At 35.3% G+C, this 17,547-nt stretch overlaps 1 protein-coding gene and 1 pseudogene across 2 annotated transcripts; both read right to left on the bottom strand.

Annotated features, from left to right (window-relative positions):
• Positions 1-390: 390 nt before the first annotated feature.
• On the bottom strand, positions 391-2,081 carry LOC103337746 (GDSL esterase/lipase At4g10955-like; annotated as a pseudogene). Its single transcript, XR_016121892.1, has 2 exons — positions 1,897-2,081; positions 391-1,577 (listed from the first exon to the last, which is right to left on the bottom strand). The product of XR_016121892.1 is annotated as a GDSL esterase/lipase At4g10955-like (transcript).
• A 7,448-nt stretch (positions 2,082-9,529) lies between these two features.
• On the bottom strand, positions 9,530-16,520 carry LOC103337745 (dynamin-related protein 5A). Its single transcript, XM_008240914.3, has 16 exons — positions 15,928-16,520; positions 15,510-15,573; positions 15,220-15,327; positions 14,855-14,956; positions 14,296-14,346; positions 13,878-13,939; positions 13,708-13,798; positions 13,524-13,588; positions 11,735-11,929; positions 11,478-11,597; positions 11,300-11,370; positions 10,950-11,175; positions 10,796-10,846; positions 10,285-10,513; positions 9,994-10,133; positions 9,530-9,891 (listed from the first exon to the last, which is right to left on the bottom strand). The coding sequence occupies exons 1-16, from the start codon at positions 16,054-16,056 to the stop codon at positions 9,763-9,765; spliced, it is 1,833 nt and encodes a 610-aa protein (XP_008239136.1). The 5' UTR covers positions 16,057-16,520; the 3' UTR covers positions 9,530-9,762.
• Between the last annotated feature and the right edge of the window lie 1,027 nt (positions 16,521-17,547).

Here is a 17,547-nt window from a genome sequence, read left to right as displayed (position 1 = left end):
ATTGGTGGTAATTCAGTAAACATGGTGAATGGGATATTGGCAATGGTAAAAAAGTGTGCTTTTGCCAAAGAGAAAAACAACAGGAAATGGCAGAGTGGCAGCCATGGTCATTCATTGGGATTCTCTTTTTTTTTTTGGGTCAAGATGGTCATTGGGATTCGAGCATGCGTTTTTTTGACTTTCTCTATGTTTGTTCACACTTTGTTGCGGCCTGCGGGAGCAATTTGGGAACATTCCCAGTAAAAAAAAAAATGAAAAGCAGTACGTAATTATTTTTTTGCCACCACAATACCTTTTCTATTAATTTTAATTTTTACCTATCGATCCGTCATTCGAATGAGAAGTGATGGCCCTCACTTCAAGCATTAAGCCACCCATGAAAGAAATCAGTAGCTTCAAATGAAATTTCCTTTCTGCAACTCATAATTTACAACTCTTATGCCATTGCATTCACACAACCAAGCAGCTCCCTACTTGCTCCTCCTCTTATGCCATTGCATTCACACAATCATGGCTGATGAAAACAAGATTGGAGGCTGTTTGACTACTTAAAACCACGAGTACATGGAAAATAATCAGAACAATTACACCAAAAACTCTCTGTATTTGTGAACCTCAGACTGGAGTTGCAGATCGTCTCTCCACCATTGGTGAATTCCATGGGCTTCTTTGAGATCCCGTGACCGGGTCAAATTAACTGTCAGGTTTGCAGAAGGAATGAGGTGCAATGGAGGCTCCGGCGCTGGCTGCTTTCCCATTGCATGCATTAGTAGACCCCCAAGAGAATTCTGGGTTGCTAACCTCTCAATGGCTCCTGCTCCAATGTCCTCCATCTTCTTCCTATGTTCAAAATACCCGATATATTCGGAGCAGATGTCATCAGCTGGATTGACAAATAGACTAGGGAACCATGCAGACAGAGTTGTGAAAGGGTTTTCTTCTGAATGACTTCTCTGTTGTGGTTGTTGTTTAGCCTCCATAGCAAGAGTGAGGCCGGCTGTAATCACACTGCCTGCGATCCGAAGCCCGTGTTTCACTCTCTTGTCCTTAATCCTCTCTATCGGGGCAGACACAAATGGTGGATTGAAGAGAAAAGATTTGAGGAAAATGCCATTGCTAGCCATAGTTTTTCCAGCAAGCATTGCCATGGCTGACCCTAAGGAATGGCCAGCTAACCAAACATTTGAATCACCTACTGCATCAACCATTTTCCGGACAGCTTGCATAGCAATCTTAAAGCTAGGTTCCTGGTGAAGTCTATTTAGGAGCACCTGAAGATTCAAACGAAAATCTCTTAAGATTGTTCTTTTCGTCCGCAAGGTGCCTCGGAAGGCAATTACAAAACGAGGTATTCCCTCTTCTGGGGAGTTGAATTCATAAATGGCACCAAAGATTGAGGGATCATCACCAAAGATTGAGGGACCATCATCATCCACAAGCTTGTAGAGCAACTTAAAATGGAAGAACTCCCACCAAGGAGGAGCAAGGGCTTCACGTTCCTCTTGGCGGTCCCGCTCAACAACATAGACACCTGAACCAAACATGCAGCAACAGACCTCTGATGTTGAGTATTCTGCCTGCATACAGTGGCACACATTTTAAATCCCATATCATCTTGCAAATTCCAAGAAAAGCAATTTATTCATATCCACAATGTTTTGCCTGAGAAGAATGATTCAAGCACTAAATTCCTTCAAATTGTGTCGATAAAAACCTTCGGTCAAATTAGAAGAACAGAATCAGCCGATTAGCATTACTGTCAATCACAAAACTTCCTCCCTACCATTTTGGTAAAGAAAAAAACACTTGATTCCAAACCTAAAAATACTATTCATTCATCTTCTGGAAAAAAAAAAAAAAACTGTGTGGGTGGAGAGGCAGAGTTTGAGGTCTCACCAATCAATGGAAGTTAGGTGTGATGGCCCTGAATGGTAGAAATTTTGCTTCTCGTGTCTCATTTACACCACGTGTTACTCTTTCTATTTCCACTTGATATCCTCAGAAGCTGTTCTGCATTGCACAAGTCCAGAAAGTGGTCAGTACTGATTAAATATATCAAGTACTTAATATATAAAAAATGGAAGGCACACATACACTTCTGAGAAATACAGAGGACCAAAGAATATGAACCAAATTCATGGTTTGCCTTATTTTTCATTATAAGAAACTTTTTATATAAAAAATGTACCTAAAAGAAATAAAAGGTGGTGATGACAGAGCCTGCTTGCAGGGGTGGCCCTGAGGGTGTGCAAGTGGTGCCACCGCATAGGGCTCCTGATTTTTGAAGGCCCCCGATTTTTTTATATACAAATTTATAAATAAACTCAATCATAAACATGTATTTATAAAAAAAAACCTAAACACTATTTAAACATAGAAACACACCCAAAATCAACCCCAAAGTCAACAATTGTATTTTTTTGGGTGTGTTTATAAATGGGTTTTGAGTGTGTAATGATGGGTTTTGGGTGTGTTTATAAAGTGTTTTGGGTGTTGGGTTTTTTTAAAATTTCAGCTCTCATTTTGGGTGTTTTAGTGAAACTCCCTTTTTTTTTATTTGTATAATATATGTATATATTAACAAATGTTATGTATATATATATACCAAGTGAGCAAATTTTTGACACAAAGGCATTTCTAGTTGTGTTGGTTTACAGGGCCTCAATTTCTATTTAGGGTGTGACTTCAAAACCCGCTTGTGTAGATCATAGTTTTAGTTCTTTTTAGGGTTTTTTTTAACAACAATTAATAATCATAATTTTTTTAAAATAAAAATAAAAAGGCAAACACTTTATTTTCTGTAAGTAATAATCATCTTTCTTTGGCTCTCTTTTTTAATCCTTTGATAATTTTATTTGTTTTTTCAATTCCAAGGATTTCAACACAAAAAATCGACCAAAAAAATTCATAAATGTCACACAAAAGCAAATAGTCATATTTAAATCTGAATTCAAATCAAGTATGTGTCTAAATTTTAATTTATATATATTAAATGACTTACTTCATTATCATGTTGATTGGTTATATAATGAAAGATGATTTAATTTGTAATTTGTATACTAATTGATGATGATTTTTACTTTAAGAAAATCTTGAGGCAATCTTGAGGATTTTTGCACAATGCACCCGAGTTCGATTCACGTAAAAGACAATCTTGAGGCAACCCAATATAATACTCCCTCATTTCCCTCCCTATCGAATGAAAAAAATAAAAAATCAAAAAATCAAATTGCAAAAATAGTATAAAAATTATAGTTGAAAATGTACATGACTAGTAAAATTTCTTTAAAGAACAGAGTCATATGCAAATGCAACCTAGCTAGCAGCAAAACCACCATAATGACAATAAGGGTCAAATTAAAATTTTGGTTGGTTTTTTTGAAACTGATTGTTTTCGTTGAAAGATGAAAACTACTCTGCTATCTGTCAATCATATAATGTTGCAACCACTGTTTAAAGCAGCTTGTCTGATGTCAACACCAACATTCAATGTCCCAGCTACTTTCACAACCACATATTGAAATAATAAATACCCGATCACAAGGAATTAGTCAGTAATTATGTAGGCAAAGGTCATGCTCCATATTCTTTAGTTAAAATTTAGTTAAAAACACACAAAAGTTATTTTAGGAACTCTAGAAAATCTGAACTCCAATCACTCTCTAAGTTAGAAAGTCATAAATACTATAGTTCTTTTTTATTCAATATGATTGGTTATCATCTCTATGGAAAAAAAATAGTTTGTATTAATTAAAAGTTTAAACGATGCATAAAACGAAACAACATTAAATTATAAGGAGCTATTAGAAGTCCTTTCTCTCTCCTCAGATTTAGGAATTCCTAGAGGTCTGTTTATTTAAGAAAGTGAATAGGGAGCAAAGTTAGAGTTGTATTTTTCCAATTCCTCCATAAAATTTGTCTAAGGAGGTGGTTTAGGGACATCATGGTGGATGCTTTAAGTGCGAGTAATTATATTGTATGTAGTATGAGAGTATGTCACATGGTATAACTCGTTTGTTAGAATATATATAAGTGGATATTTATTGATATTATATCATAAAAGTGGGAATATTAACAATATCGCCCATCCATATCATAACACGTGGACACTGTAAAGCGTATGTACATGTAGGTTTTTGGAAAGTCATTAGACAAAAACAAGTTTAAACACTTAAATCAATCTCAACCACATGATTTCATTGAAATAGATCCAACGACTAAGCACCTCATTTCTCAAATGATGACACTGAATCTCTCAATTGCATGCATGCCACTATATATATATATATATATATATATACCTTCTATTGAGGATCCTCAAATAATTTTATTTGAGGACGCCCTTTAGGTTACATCTTACAATTTTTTTCCCAATGATCCAAACCATCTATTGTTTAGGTCTTCATCCATAGATCATCCTTACAAAAAATTAGACAAATCGGAAACCTTTTTGACATCCAATTGTGTCTTACAAAATCAATGAACACGGTGCTTCAAGAAAGTACTAAAATTTCAATAACTCAATTGAGTAGTCAAATGATATCGGATTCAAGTGATTTTTTGTAGAGATGATCTTTGAATGAGTATCTACAAAATATACGGTTTGGATTAGTGAAATACAATCCTGAGTGGGGCCTACAAGAGGTGTCTCTCAAATAAGCTTATTTGAGGATCCTCAATAGAAGCTATATATATATATATATATTTCAACAAGAATATTCTAATTGCCCCAATAATATCTATGTTCTTATGTGCAGACATTGCTTGTCATGTGCATACGTCCCCACCATTGACTTGACACTAGCTCTTCAATTACTCATGTAGATTTTTTTTTTCAAGTGCCCATAGAGATAAGACTTCCATATGTAGGGCTCATGTAACATTTCACATTGACCAATAGAAAGGGGGTGATGTGCCTTATATGTGCATGCCTACCTCCATCTAGCACGAGGCTATTTTGAGAGCTCACTGGCTTTGGAGTCGGGAACTCCAAGTTAAGCGAGTTTCGATTAGAGCAATTCGGGATAAAGTGACCCACCTGGAAGTTGCTCGTGAGTTCCCAGAAACAAAACCGTGAGGGCAAGGGGTCCAAAGCGGACAATATCGTGCTACAACATAACCGATCCGGGGTGTGACATAATGGTATCAGAGCCACTCTGTCGTATGGTGCGAGTGTGCCGACGAGGATGTCTAGCCTCTAAAAGGGTGGATTGTAATATCCCACATCGACCAACGAAAAATGGATGATGTGCCTTATATGTGCATACCTCACCTCCATCTAACACGAGGCCTTTTGGGCTCATTGACTTTAAAGTCGGGAACTCGAAGTTAAGCGAGTTTGGGCTAAAGCAATTCCGGATGGAAGACTCCTAAGTTGCTCGTGAGTTCCCAGAAACAAAACTATGAGGGTAAGAGAGGGCCAAAGGCAGACAATATCGTACTACGGCGGAGCCGATCCGGTGTGACAACTCACCTCGATTAAAAATGTGGTTAGTAAAGTGGTACACAATTGTTTTTATATGTGCTCAGATATTCAATTTTGCAAAAATAATGCATCCAGCTAACTCAATCAAAAAAATTGCATCCAATTAATGATGTTCTTGGAATATTGATACAAAATAAATTAGGTGTTAAAAAATATTTAATATCTGAATATGATCTATGATGACAAAGACTCATCGTCACAATCATAGTGATCACCTCGATCAAAAATGCGATTAGTAAAGTAGTACACGATTGTTTTTATATATGCTCAGATATTCAATTTTGCAAAAATAATGCATCCAACTAACTCAACTAAAAAAATTGCATCCAATTAATGATGTTCTTGGAATATTGATACAAAATAAATTAGGTGTTAAAAAATATTTAATATCTAAATATGATCTATGATGACAAAGACTAATCATCACAATCATGGTGATCACCTCGATTAAAAATGTGGTTAGTAAAGTGGTACACGATTGTTTTTATATATGCTCAGATATTCAATTTTGCAAAAATAATGCATCCAACTAACTCAACCAAAAAAATTGCATCCAATTAATGAAGTTCTTGGAATATTGGTACAAAATAAATTAGGTGTTAAAAAATATTTAATATTTGAATATGATCTATGATGACAAAGACTCATTGTCACAATCATAGTGATTATTCAAAAGGTGTAACATTCCTGACCAAATTTAATCAAATTTAGGAGGAGACCCTTTTCTCTGTTTTTGTCTGGGTTATGGTCCCCTCGTACATTTAAATTATCTCTCTTTATTTTCACCCATAAAAAGGAAAGATTAGCAAAAACTAGGAACTTTTTCATTTTTGTCAAGAAAAAAAAAAATCTTTGCACCCAAAAACTTGTTATGGCATGGGTGAGCAAAATGGTGTAGAAATGTATTATCATGTTATGTTACTGTTTTAATTAATGGAAAAGAGAGAGACAGCGGCAACCCTTCAACCTCCCATCCCATGTGTAATTATTAAAAGTAATATTGAGGTGAAAATAACGTCACTTTTCTCTAGTAGTGAAAATCCGGGAAATGCTAGTAATCTTCTTTCAAATCTTTTTTTTTTGGACCTTCTCTATTTTCCTCATGACATGTGTCACTTCCCATACACTTAAAATAATGACATTAATACGTCAAACAAACCACCTTTTGTTTTCCAAGTTTACCCTTATTAAGTGTATTGTCCTTCAATTTATCCAATTTTTCTTACAACTCTCTTACCATATGTAAAAAATAAAAATTAAAAATCTGTTTTTTAAAAAAGAAAATGTCTATTTTTTTTTAGAGGAAAGAGGTTTTTTTTTTTTGTTATAAAAAAAACACAATAAGGACCTTTAAAAAATCCACAAAAGATATATCCTTTTTTTTTTTAATGCAGACAAAAGAAGTCCTTCTAAGGAAGTCTATTTTAAATGGGAGTTCATTGATTTCATTTTCAAACCATTAATTCGATAAGTCTGATTATTGAAATTTTTTTTTTCAAACCATTAATTAGGTAAATCTTATTTGTTGGAGTTTTTCAAAAAAGAGAAAGAAAAAAAAAACTAATGTTTTTTCTTATTTAATTTTTTAACAAGGTGATAAGAAAGTTGTAACAAATTTGGATAATAAATTTAAGGAAACATTTAAATCAATGTGAAAAAAATAATGGTAAATTTGGAAATAAATGTTACCTTATTTGATGCATTAATTACATTGTTTTTAGTGTAAGTAAAGTGACACATGTCATGAGAAAAATGGAGAAGGTTGGAGAAAATGGTTCTAGCATTCACCCTATTTTCTTCCCTTCCGTGAATGGGAGTCTTGTGGGATTTACATGAGGTGGTAGGGATGACTATATTTTAATCAATTACACTACATCACATCAGCTGATCACATTGTTAGGAACCTTCATCATTGTTGAGCTGGATTAGTGATGAGCTGGCATAGTCAGTTTGTTAATTAATTAGTTAAGAAATTAGTTTCTAATTGAATTGGTTAACAAGGGCTTACAACTATATTAGACAATTATTGTATCAAGAATGAGTTGTTGAGAATATTGTATTGTTTCAATAATTCAATAAATAATACTTGTTACTCTGTGTAATTATAGGGTTAAGGTTGAAAGGGGTTTAACACACATAATCATATGTGACAACTGGTAAAAGTCTTATATAGTTATGCTAGTAACTTTCTCTCTGAGAAAGGGCATTGTGTCTCATTAGGTAGTTGGTAAGGCAAAGCTAACTAAGGCAATTAGGAAGATCAACCACACAAACTGAGACACAACCCATACTTCTACCGAAGGCAATAGTGGGGAATTCTTTGCAATGTGAGAAAGCCCGGCAGAGCAATGCCCTGTGAAGGTAGAAGAGGCAACGAAAGCATCGGCTTTCTTTGTGCTAGCAGCCGCTGTAAAACAGAGGATGCAAGCATTATCTGAATGATCATGCTTAAAGCTGTAGGTGGCTAGTGTAGTCCACTTGCTACTAAAGTTATTTGCAAATTGACACTTTATCTACCACATGATGTGGTATAGTCATCTAATCTTTCTCCAATGAGTTTTTAACACCCACACATACGTTCCCCCAACCAAAAAATGGAGCCATTCATTAGCATTTAAGTCTTCCTCTAGTCTTCATTGATTGATTGGTAAACGCATTCCTCAAGTCTTATAAACACTCACTTTTCATTTATGAGCACATGTATGTCCTTTTCTGATAAGTGTACCTTTAGAATTTTCTTCGTCATTTAATATGAAAATTACATAAAGAAAGAGCGGAAATTTCATACATTATTTCATTGACTATTATGTCTTCTCTAGAATTTTCTTCGTTTCGTCATTTAATATGAAAATTACATAAAGAAATAGCGGAAATTTCATACATTATTTCATTGACTAATATGTCTTCCTCTAGAATTTTCTTCGTCATTTAAAATGAAAATTACATGAAGAAAAAAAGAAAATTCCGTACATTATTTCATTGATTATTTTGTCTGCCTTTTGTTTGTTCCCTTAATTCACAATAGGAACTCATACACATCAATAAGTTCAAACATAATAGAAAATTGATAGACCAGTTAAGGAAAGTCAGTGTGCATGTGATGAAGTGAAAAATGTAAAAATTTCAACATGAGAAAGAACTAACTATTAGCATTTGTTTCATTGAATGATGGGGAATGCTAGTAACTTTCTCTCCAACCTTTATTTTGAACCTTCTCTCTTTTCCTCATTACACGTGTCACTTCCCATACACTTAAATAATGACATTAATACATCAAACAAACCACCTTTTGTTTTCCAAGTTTACCCTTATTAAATGTATTATCCTTCAATTTATCCCTTTTTTTTTACAACTATCTTACCATATGTAAAAAATTAAAAAAATCTGTTTTTTTATAAAGAAAATGTCTATTTTTTAGAGGAAAACGTTTTTTGGGTTTAAAAAAACACAGTAATGACCTTAAAAAAATCCATAAAAGATATATCTTTTTTTTATACAGACAAAAGACATCCTTCTAAGAAAGCCTGTTTTAAAAGGAAGTTCATTGATTACATTTTCAAACCATTAATTTGATAAGTCTGATTATTGACTCTTTTTTCTAAACCATTAATTAGGTAAGTCTTATTTGTTAGAGTCTTTCAAAAAAGAAAAAAAAACAAATGTTTTTTCTTATTTAATTTTGTAACAAGGTGATAAGAAAGTTGTAACAAATTTGGATAATAAATGTAAGAAAACATTAAAATCAATAACAAAAAAAATAAGGACAAATTTGGAAACAAATGTTATCTTATTTGATACATTAATTACATTGTAACAATGTAGTGTAAAAAAAGTGACACATGTCATGAGAAAGGTGGCTAGCATTCCCCAAATTGGAAAAAGAGAGGGGATTAGGATACAGCTGGGGGAAAAAGAGATTTAGAAGAGTAAAAAGTAGAAAACCAATTAGAAATTAAAATAAAGAAGTTGGATAATTTAGAAAACATTAAAATTGGTTAAAAAAAGTTTAAAGTACAAAGCACATTAAAAAATACGGGACACCCATTTAGCAAATCATATATACCATATAAATGTCGAAGTTGAAAAAACAAGCATAACGACATCAAGTAAAAGATGGCATCACCTCTTGTCAATTTGTTAGTACATAAAATGAAGGCTAAAATTAATCAGCAAACCCCCCTCATTTCAACCATTACAACAAAATCTTAAATGAATGAATTGTGTGGCCTTCTCGACAAAATCCACATCCGAAAAGAAATCGCGCATGTGATGCATGCCTACTTAGCCCAAGCAACTGAATCAATTTCTGCTTGAGCACTTCTGTATAACTCCAGCCTCTTCGCGAGGGCAGAACGCCTCTCCATTATTGCTGGATCCTCGTTCAGTAATGAGGACAACTGCTTTGTCTGTTCAAAATATTTAGAGTAATCCAAAGTCAATATTTGCTCTCCAAAAGATTGATCAATTTTCACCCCTAGAAATTGTAGGTAGAAGATTTTTGTACTAACCTCCAATTTTCCCAAGTCAGTGTAGAAATGGTCAAGAAAGCTTCGTTTTGCCTCTCGGACTTGACAATAGACAATAGACTTGGGGATGGAGTTACGCAAACTTGCACATACCATATTGACGTAAGCCAGAACTGTTGTCCCTGTTTTTTTAAAGAGAAAAAAACGTAGTGATTGGATAAGGTGCTTTGTCATGATTAGCAATTAACCATGTTATTGGTTTAATAGAAGATAAAACAAAGTTTGACCAACATAAAATACATGCAAGGGTAAGTTTTAGTTCATGAGACTCACCAATTCGCCTGAGATATGAATCATTGTATCTATCGAAAATCGAATGTGATGGGTTGCCACCCTTCTCAACATCTTGAGGAAGTTTACGGAAGAAATCAACTGTCAGATAACTACACTCCATATCAACTAGCTTTAGTGTTGCCTTCTTACTTTCTTCTCTCATTCTCTCAAGTGAATCACTAGCTGCATTTGTAACCTCTACTCTAAGAGCAGGATACTGCTTTAGCTCCTGTAAGACAACAAGGGAAACATTTACCCAACCACTTGCAAAAGTATGAACCCAGAAGCAACGTTTATATTTGGCAAAACAAAAAAGAGTACCATTTATCCAAGATCTTAAGAATCTATGAACCCAAGAGGAATAAGAATAACCAAAAAGGAGGAAAATAACACACGAAAAAAAAAAAAATTTACCACTGTATTACGAGAACTACCAAAACTAACACCAAAAGAACAACATAAGGAAAAAATATCAATAGAAACAAAAAATTAAACATGGTTGTGAACATACTGGAGTCTCATTGACAGACTTGTGAACCAGATCCTTCAAAATGGCATGAACCTGAAATCATGAAAAATTGAAAAATAACTCATCATCGTACAAGCAGCGTAATAAAGTAAATACTTGCAATTCACACTGAAGGAAAAGTAATCTTTTTTCATACCGCATCAACAGCTGCCTCAGCAGGACCTCTAATAGTAATTACAGAGGATTCAATGAGACGACGGTATCCTTGTTCAGGAGCTATTAGATGAGGTTGATATCCATCAGCTTCAGTAATGAGCTTCCTTATATTTTCCATTGAAAGTTGCTTGTCAAATTGCAATCTTTTTAGAGCAGCAGGAAGCTGGTTATCAAAAACATTGTAAATCTTATCACCGCCCGGGCGCCTGTGGACAACAAAGAACATATTAATTTCAGACCATTCTATCAAATGGATTAACCGAGAAAATGAATACTGAGCCTGCACATAGGCACTGCCCAGTATGAGAACTACAAGTGGTAGAGGCATACACGCCATCAAGATGTTCTTTATATGTTCCATCGAATAGACGACATATCTCCATGATTGTATACAGTTTTCCCTGCATGTCCAAAGCAATCAATCAGTACTCTTGTAAAAGTTAAAAACTGAGGTGAATTTAAAGCAAGAAACTTTAAAATGATACTACAAGAAACAAAGCAAACTTACTCCAGCGTCAGCAGAAATGGGCTTTCCAAGGCGACTCAGTTCAGCTTCAAGTTCAGCAACGGTCTTGCTAATGAGGGACTGGATCCCCGGGATTTTCGACTTAATTACTGTTTCCAAATGCTGGAACAGTAACCATTGTAATAATTTAGTGAAAACAACCAATATTAACCCAACAGATTAAATACAAAAAAGCTATTAACTTGATTTCCTCTTATAGATATTGAAACCAAATTAATGAAGGCTATCCAGTTGCCTACCTTAGAAAGCATTTTTGCTAGATGCTCAGAACCCATTCTTGGAGCAAGGTGCCTGTATTCTGGAGTAGTAGTAAAATACTCGCGTTCTCTACGCCGGGCAGCAATCATGTCAACATTCTTGTTAATGTCCGCTTGTGAGCGATTCACAACCCCAACCCAAGGAAATTTTAGCCGATATGACTTTCCTTCCAATATCTAAGTAACCCAAAAAGGAAAAGAAGCTCAGAATTGATAATTGCAACGCTATGCTGCTTCAATGCGTAAAATAAGGGTATCCAAAATATATGCATTACCACACTCCTAGATAAATAAGTGACAGCCAAAAAGTGGGATTTGCTAATCATTGTGACTTGCAAAGAGAGTTATATACAAGGCAGATCTGGAATGGACGCCAGAACCTGATCATATCTGTATGTGTGTATGACCTATGTATCTACCCCCTCAAAAATAAAGTCTGAAGATCAAGAACGTGGGAGACAAGTTGAAGGGGTGGATATATATATATATATATGGAACTTCTCCATTGCGAAGTCAGAAGATGCGGACTGGTTACAGATTTCTGTTTTTGACCGTTGGATGATTTCAACGCTTCAGATTGGATTTTTCCTTCTTTCTTCCTCTCCCGATTTCAGTCTTCTCTCTCTCCTCTTTCTTTTTTTATTTCCTTTCCTTCTTTCTCTCTTGCTTTTCTTCCTCTTGTTTCTGCACAAGCTGGGCAACTGTGGCAGCATCCATTTCAACAATGAGCTCGCGAATACCCTTGTCAATAGCCAGCTGAAGCCCAAAAAAAAAAGCCCCAGACTTCAGCTTCAAGAATCTGCCCTTTCCCTTTATTCCTTATCTCTTCTCTCTCCATTTCCTTTTTTTTTTTTTTCCTGCGTTTCCCTATCCTCTCTCTCTCTCCCCCCTGTTTCTTCTTTCCTAGCAGTGGTCAACTATTACAAAAGAGGGCAAATACATTATTACAGTGGAGTTTTTTTGTTTTCTTTTTTCTTCAGGCCACGGGGAGAAATAACAGAGGGGATGGGGAGTGAATGGGTCTGCGTCTGTGGGTTTTTTTAATTATCTTTTCTTCAATTTTTTACCAAAATAAAAATAAAAATTGAACAAAGGTAGAAGAAGAGGCCAATAGAAGCCGACGTCGAGACAATTTTTTGCCCCAAGCCAACCCCAGCACATTGTAGCCAAATCATTCTCAGAAAATGAAGAAGAAAAAATGAAAGAGAGAGGAGAGAGAGAAGGGGAAACGCCCTGTTTTCCAGCTGAGAGGAGAAGAAAAAAATCACCCATGACAAGAGGAAGAAGAAAAAAAGAAAGAGAGTGAGAGAGAGAAGAGTGAACTCGGGGAGAGAGAAGAAAGAAGAAGAAAAGCAAGAGAGATAGAAGGAAAGGAAATAAAAAAGGAAAGAGAGAGAAGACTGAAATCGGGGAGAGGAAGAAAGAAGGAAAAAAAAAAACCAATCTGAAGCGTTGAAATCATCCAACGGTCAAAAACAGAAATCCGTAACCAGTCCTCATCTTCTGACTTCGCAATGGAGAAGTTCCCTATATATATATATATATATATATATATAAAACTAAATAACTCTTTGCCTATAAATGCATCTAGTCATGAATCAGCCTGGATACCTCTATACTAAGCTATTTTTAAAATATTCAGGTATAACTATAGAAAAGTCAGAAAGATCTTTTGGGCAATAAAACATGAAGCTATATTTCTTTAGACTTTCTAGCTTAATAGTTGCTACCAAATCATTCAGTTTTAAAACAAGATACTAGGCAAACTTACTTCAACTGCATCAGTACCCTTGTCCATAAGATCAATCTTCGTCAAGACCCCAAGTGTCCTCTCCCCTGTAAAAAGAATGGCAATATACTGAATCCTTTACCATCTACAGTTTCCTATGCTAGATACAACAGTCAAGAATTATGCAAAGATATTTGCAATGTGTAGAAAACAGTATTAGAGTCACCTGTTGGATCCACTTCACGAGAGATTCTAATTGCATCAGATGTAGCAAGATCTTGATTAGCAGGTGAAATTGCTAGAATTATACAGTTGGGCTGCATAAAATGTTGAAGACACGAAATGATTCAGCGTAGATAACATTGAAAAAGAATACAAGATTGCAGTGGATATTACCTTCTCAATGTAGGAGCGAACCATATTTTCAATGTCTTGCACAATAGTATCCGATTGACCCTCTACATGCCAAAGAAAAGTTGTTAGTGTAGTCTTATATATACAGATAGTAGTTCTGTCTTCTTTTGCAAATAAAACAAGGGAAATGAAATGAGAATTGTTTAAAAATGTCAAAGGTTAAGTCTTAGGTTCCTATCCGACCAAAAAAAAAAGTCTTTAATTCCCTAGGGGAACATGATCAAGCAGATTTTTTTGTTAAGGCAGGTCCTGAATTTTAAAAGTGAGGGCTTCATGTTCCACCTTTCCTTCTTCCATTTTCCTTAAGACTTTTTCAGACAGATAGAATGGCAAAGAAAAATGCATGTAAAGTGCCTGCCTGCATAACAATTGATAAATCTATGAGATCGATGATACTTACCAACAGCCACTTTTGTAAGCCCGGGAAGATCAATAAGTGTCAAGTTGACAACTGCCAAGAATCAAATAATTATAAATAGGTTAAATCCCTAGATGAGATGATCAAAATGTGCCTACAAAAACCTAAAATTATATGAAAATTTTATCATGCAGATAAATAAGAAAGAAAACTTTGGACGCCTTTCCCTGAGATTAAAACTCTATTAGTTGAGGCCCAATGACTTTAATATTTTAGATGCAGTCCAAGTAGAAATGACCTTCCAATTTATCTGTTGGAGATTGTTTTGAAAAGAAATGTGAAACGAATTGCAAAACTTTTGTGGACTATGTTTTCAGGGGGGCAAAGACCAGTATTACGAAGGAAATTTAACCCAAGATTGTCTTGTCACATTCAAACTATTAACTAAACAGTCTATGAAACTTAATTTGAGTCTACCCACATTGTTCCATGTTGCTGCAAGATAGGTCGGATACCAAGTTCACATTCCCATTCCAAAATCATAGTGTTCTTTAGTTTAAGTTAAGCAAACAAGTAGAAGAAAAAAGATCCATTAGCTTACCATTAGGAGAATAGATGCTAAGATGAATTGGAACACTAGAAATTTGTTTGCTGCGGCCAGTTTCTCGATCTGTCTCGTCTGAAATCTCCTTTCTCACAGCAGCTGTACAAATGGTAATCATATAAAATGAAATAAACATGCAAGTAGCTATCTCTCTCTCTCTCCCTCTCTTACAAGATATATCGACTCACTGGATTTTCTTCTTTGTGATGTTATTTTCAAATTCTAATATGGGGAAAATCATCTAAGAGGCGAACTCTTTATTGAAAATTTACAAACTTCGATACAAATAAAAATTAAATGGCATTGTTATATAGCAACAGAAATCCCGACAACCAAATTACAATGAAGATAAAGAAACCAACCAAAATCGGTGAACCGCTTCCTAGGAAGATGGAGGAACTCCGCATATTCTCTGCTGCCTTCTTCAATCTTATGAAGTTGTAAAACAAGTGGACGCCGAGTAACAATTCCTGCAATTATTTCCCCGTGCATTATTAAACAAACATCCAAGAACAAGAATCAACAATAACAATTACAGAGAGTTAATGACATAAAAAGAACTAAGCCTATCTAAATGACTAAGCAACTAACACCAGCCAACGGACCAAACTGCCACAAATAACTAAGATTTCTTGGGCTTCGACAGTCTTACCAGAACCACGTGGTAAGAAGTCCTTCCCAACAATGCTCTCCAAGACAGAAGACTTCCCCGAACTCTGCACGACAGAACAAAAATATAAGCAAACATTATATATTAGCATCACAACATATTCAGTACTTCAACCAATTCTTCTAAAATTTGCTATCATATTCAACAAGTCTTGTTTCTTTTTTCTTCCCAATTAGCAAACATGTTCCACTTAGCGTAGACAATTCCTAGCAGTTCAACCGAAACACATAACAGCAATTCATTAGTTTTTAAGCACCACGAGTATAAACTAGTTCGAAGCATTAAGCTTTGGTCAAACTCGGGGGATAAATTACAGAGCAGATAAAAAGAAACACAAATCAAAGTTCATATACTCGGATCGATGAGAGAGATAAGAGAAGGTGAGGGATCGGAAGCGGACCTGGCCACCGACGACGGCGATGGCGGGAAGGGAGTCCCAGAGCGTCGGTAATGCGCTAGCTTCGCCGTGGTCACCTAGAGCTGTACAAGCTCTTTGGATTTTGTTCACCAATGAGATCAGGTTCTCCATTGCTAGCTTCGAAGATTGATAGCAGCAGCAACTACGGCGTCAGACTCAGATCCAGGAGATCTGAGGCGAGCTCGAAACGTTGACGTTTCGGAGACCTAGATCTGTGAAGAAATGAAGACAACGACGGGCCGGCGAGAGAGAGAGAGAGAGAGAGAGAGAGAGAGAGAGGAAAGTGGGAAGTTGAGAGCTTTCGAAATTTCGAAGTGTTGTTGCTCTTGTTTGAAAGCAAAGCGATTATATGAGAGCGTCCAGCAAATGCGACGACGGTGAGGGCGGTTTAGCGTGTGGGTTTTGGAAAAAACGACTTGCGTTGAAGACTGACGGAATTGAATTCGCCTGGACTCGCTAGATCTACGTTGCCAAATATCTGTGCCTAATTTCTTTTCTTATTTATAGGTATTTTTGTTTGTCCACGAAAAACAAAAGTGTTTTTTTTAAATAATTTTTTTAGATTGTTCAAAGGTTAGCCCTATAACTTACATCGAAACTTTTAATCTGCCGGCTGGAAGTGAAATTGCTACAGGCAACTACATTTTTTTTCATTTTTATTTTTCTTTGCTTTTAATTTTTTATATATTACAGATTCTCTAATTTTATAGAAGAACTTAAAAAAAACTTTGTAGCAAATGTTTCGACAACTCTAAGCCATGATTAGATCCAACCTTTCATTTGGCTTTTTAATTTTTCTTTTTAATTTGTTTTTAAAGTTTTATATGATCTTCGGAGTTTAAGAATCCAACGTGAATTCTCATTCTTTTTACGTCAAAAAATATTTCTCAATTTCTATGTGGAATTGTGATACATATGGTAAAAACTTGATGGATATGTTAATGAGTTCCCACAGGAGGATTGAGTAGCATTTTTAAAGCTTGGAGTTTCTAAATTAGCTCTCAAGTTTTAGAGTTTAAACGCAGAATGTCTTTCGATTAATGAACGGTTAATATAAATAATTCTCTCGTAAATTGATCATAATTTTCCAAGTTACCAACCACTAAAGTCTAAAGTAAAGAAAGGGTTTCAATTGAAGTGCGCCAAAACAAGATTTGGAGTTTGAATCTCAGCTGTTGGACCGTTGGACCGTTGGGACACAATGATTTTGTACAGACAATTATTAGCCTAAGATTCTCTATCTCCTACAACTTCATTAAAATAAGGGTAAATGAATGAAGATTCTAGTTTCAAATTTCCAATTCATGCACTGGGGTTGTTTTAACTTATTAGACAGCAGCTATCTCTATGTAAATTTGAATTCTTGCTTTGCTTTGCTTTGTTGACAATAAAGAAGGAAAGGTCCACCATTTTTGTTAGTTGAAGTCCAACCCAACGGCACCAAGTGATGTCACAGTCGGGCAAATCGTTGAGGCTACACAGCTTGCAAGTTTCAAAAATGAAAGGTAAAACCCAGGAAAAATTGGCTCCCCTTGACAAGCTAATAAATTAACTCCACTGATATAATGAGGGGGTTACGTAAAGGGGGTCTGTTGATGGAGA

The sequence above is a fragment of the Prunus mume genome, linkage group LG7 (assembly GCF_029339155.1).
Source record: "Prunus mume cultivar Tortuosa linkage group LG7, ASM2933915v1, whole genome shotgun sequence".
Lineage (NCBI taxonomy): Eukaryota > Viridiplantae > Streptophyta > Magnoliopsida > Rosales > Rosaceae > Prunus > Prunus mume.
Note: the sequence above shows the minus strand (reverse complement) of the source record. Positions and strands in the feature narration are given on the sequence as shown.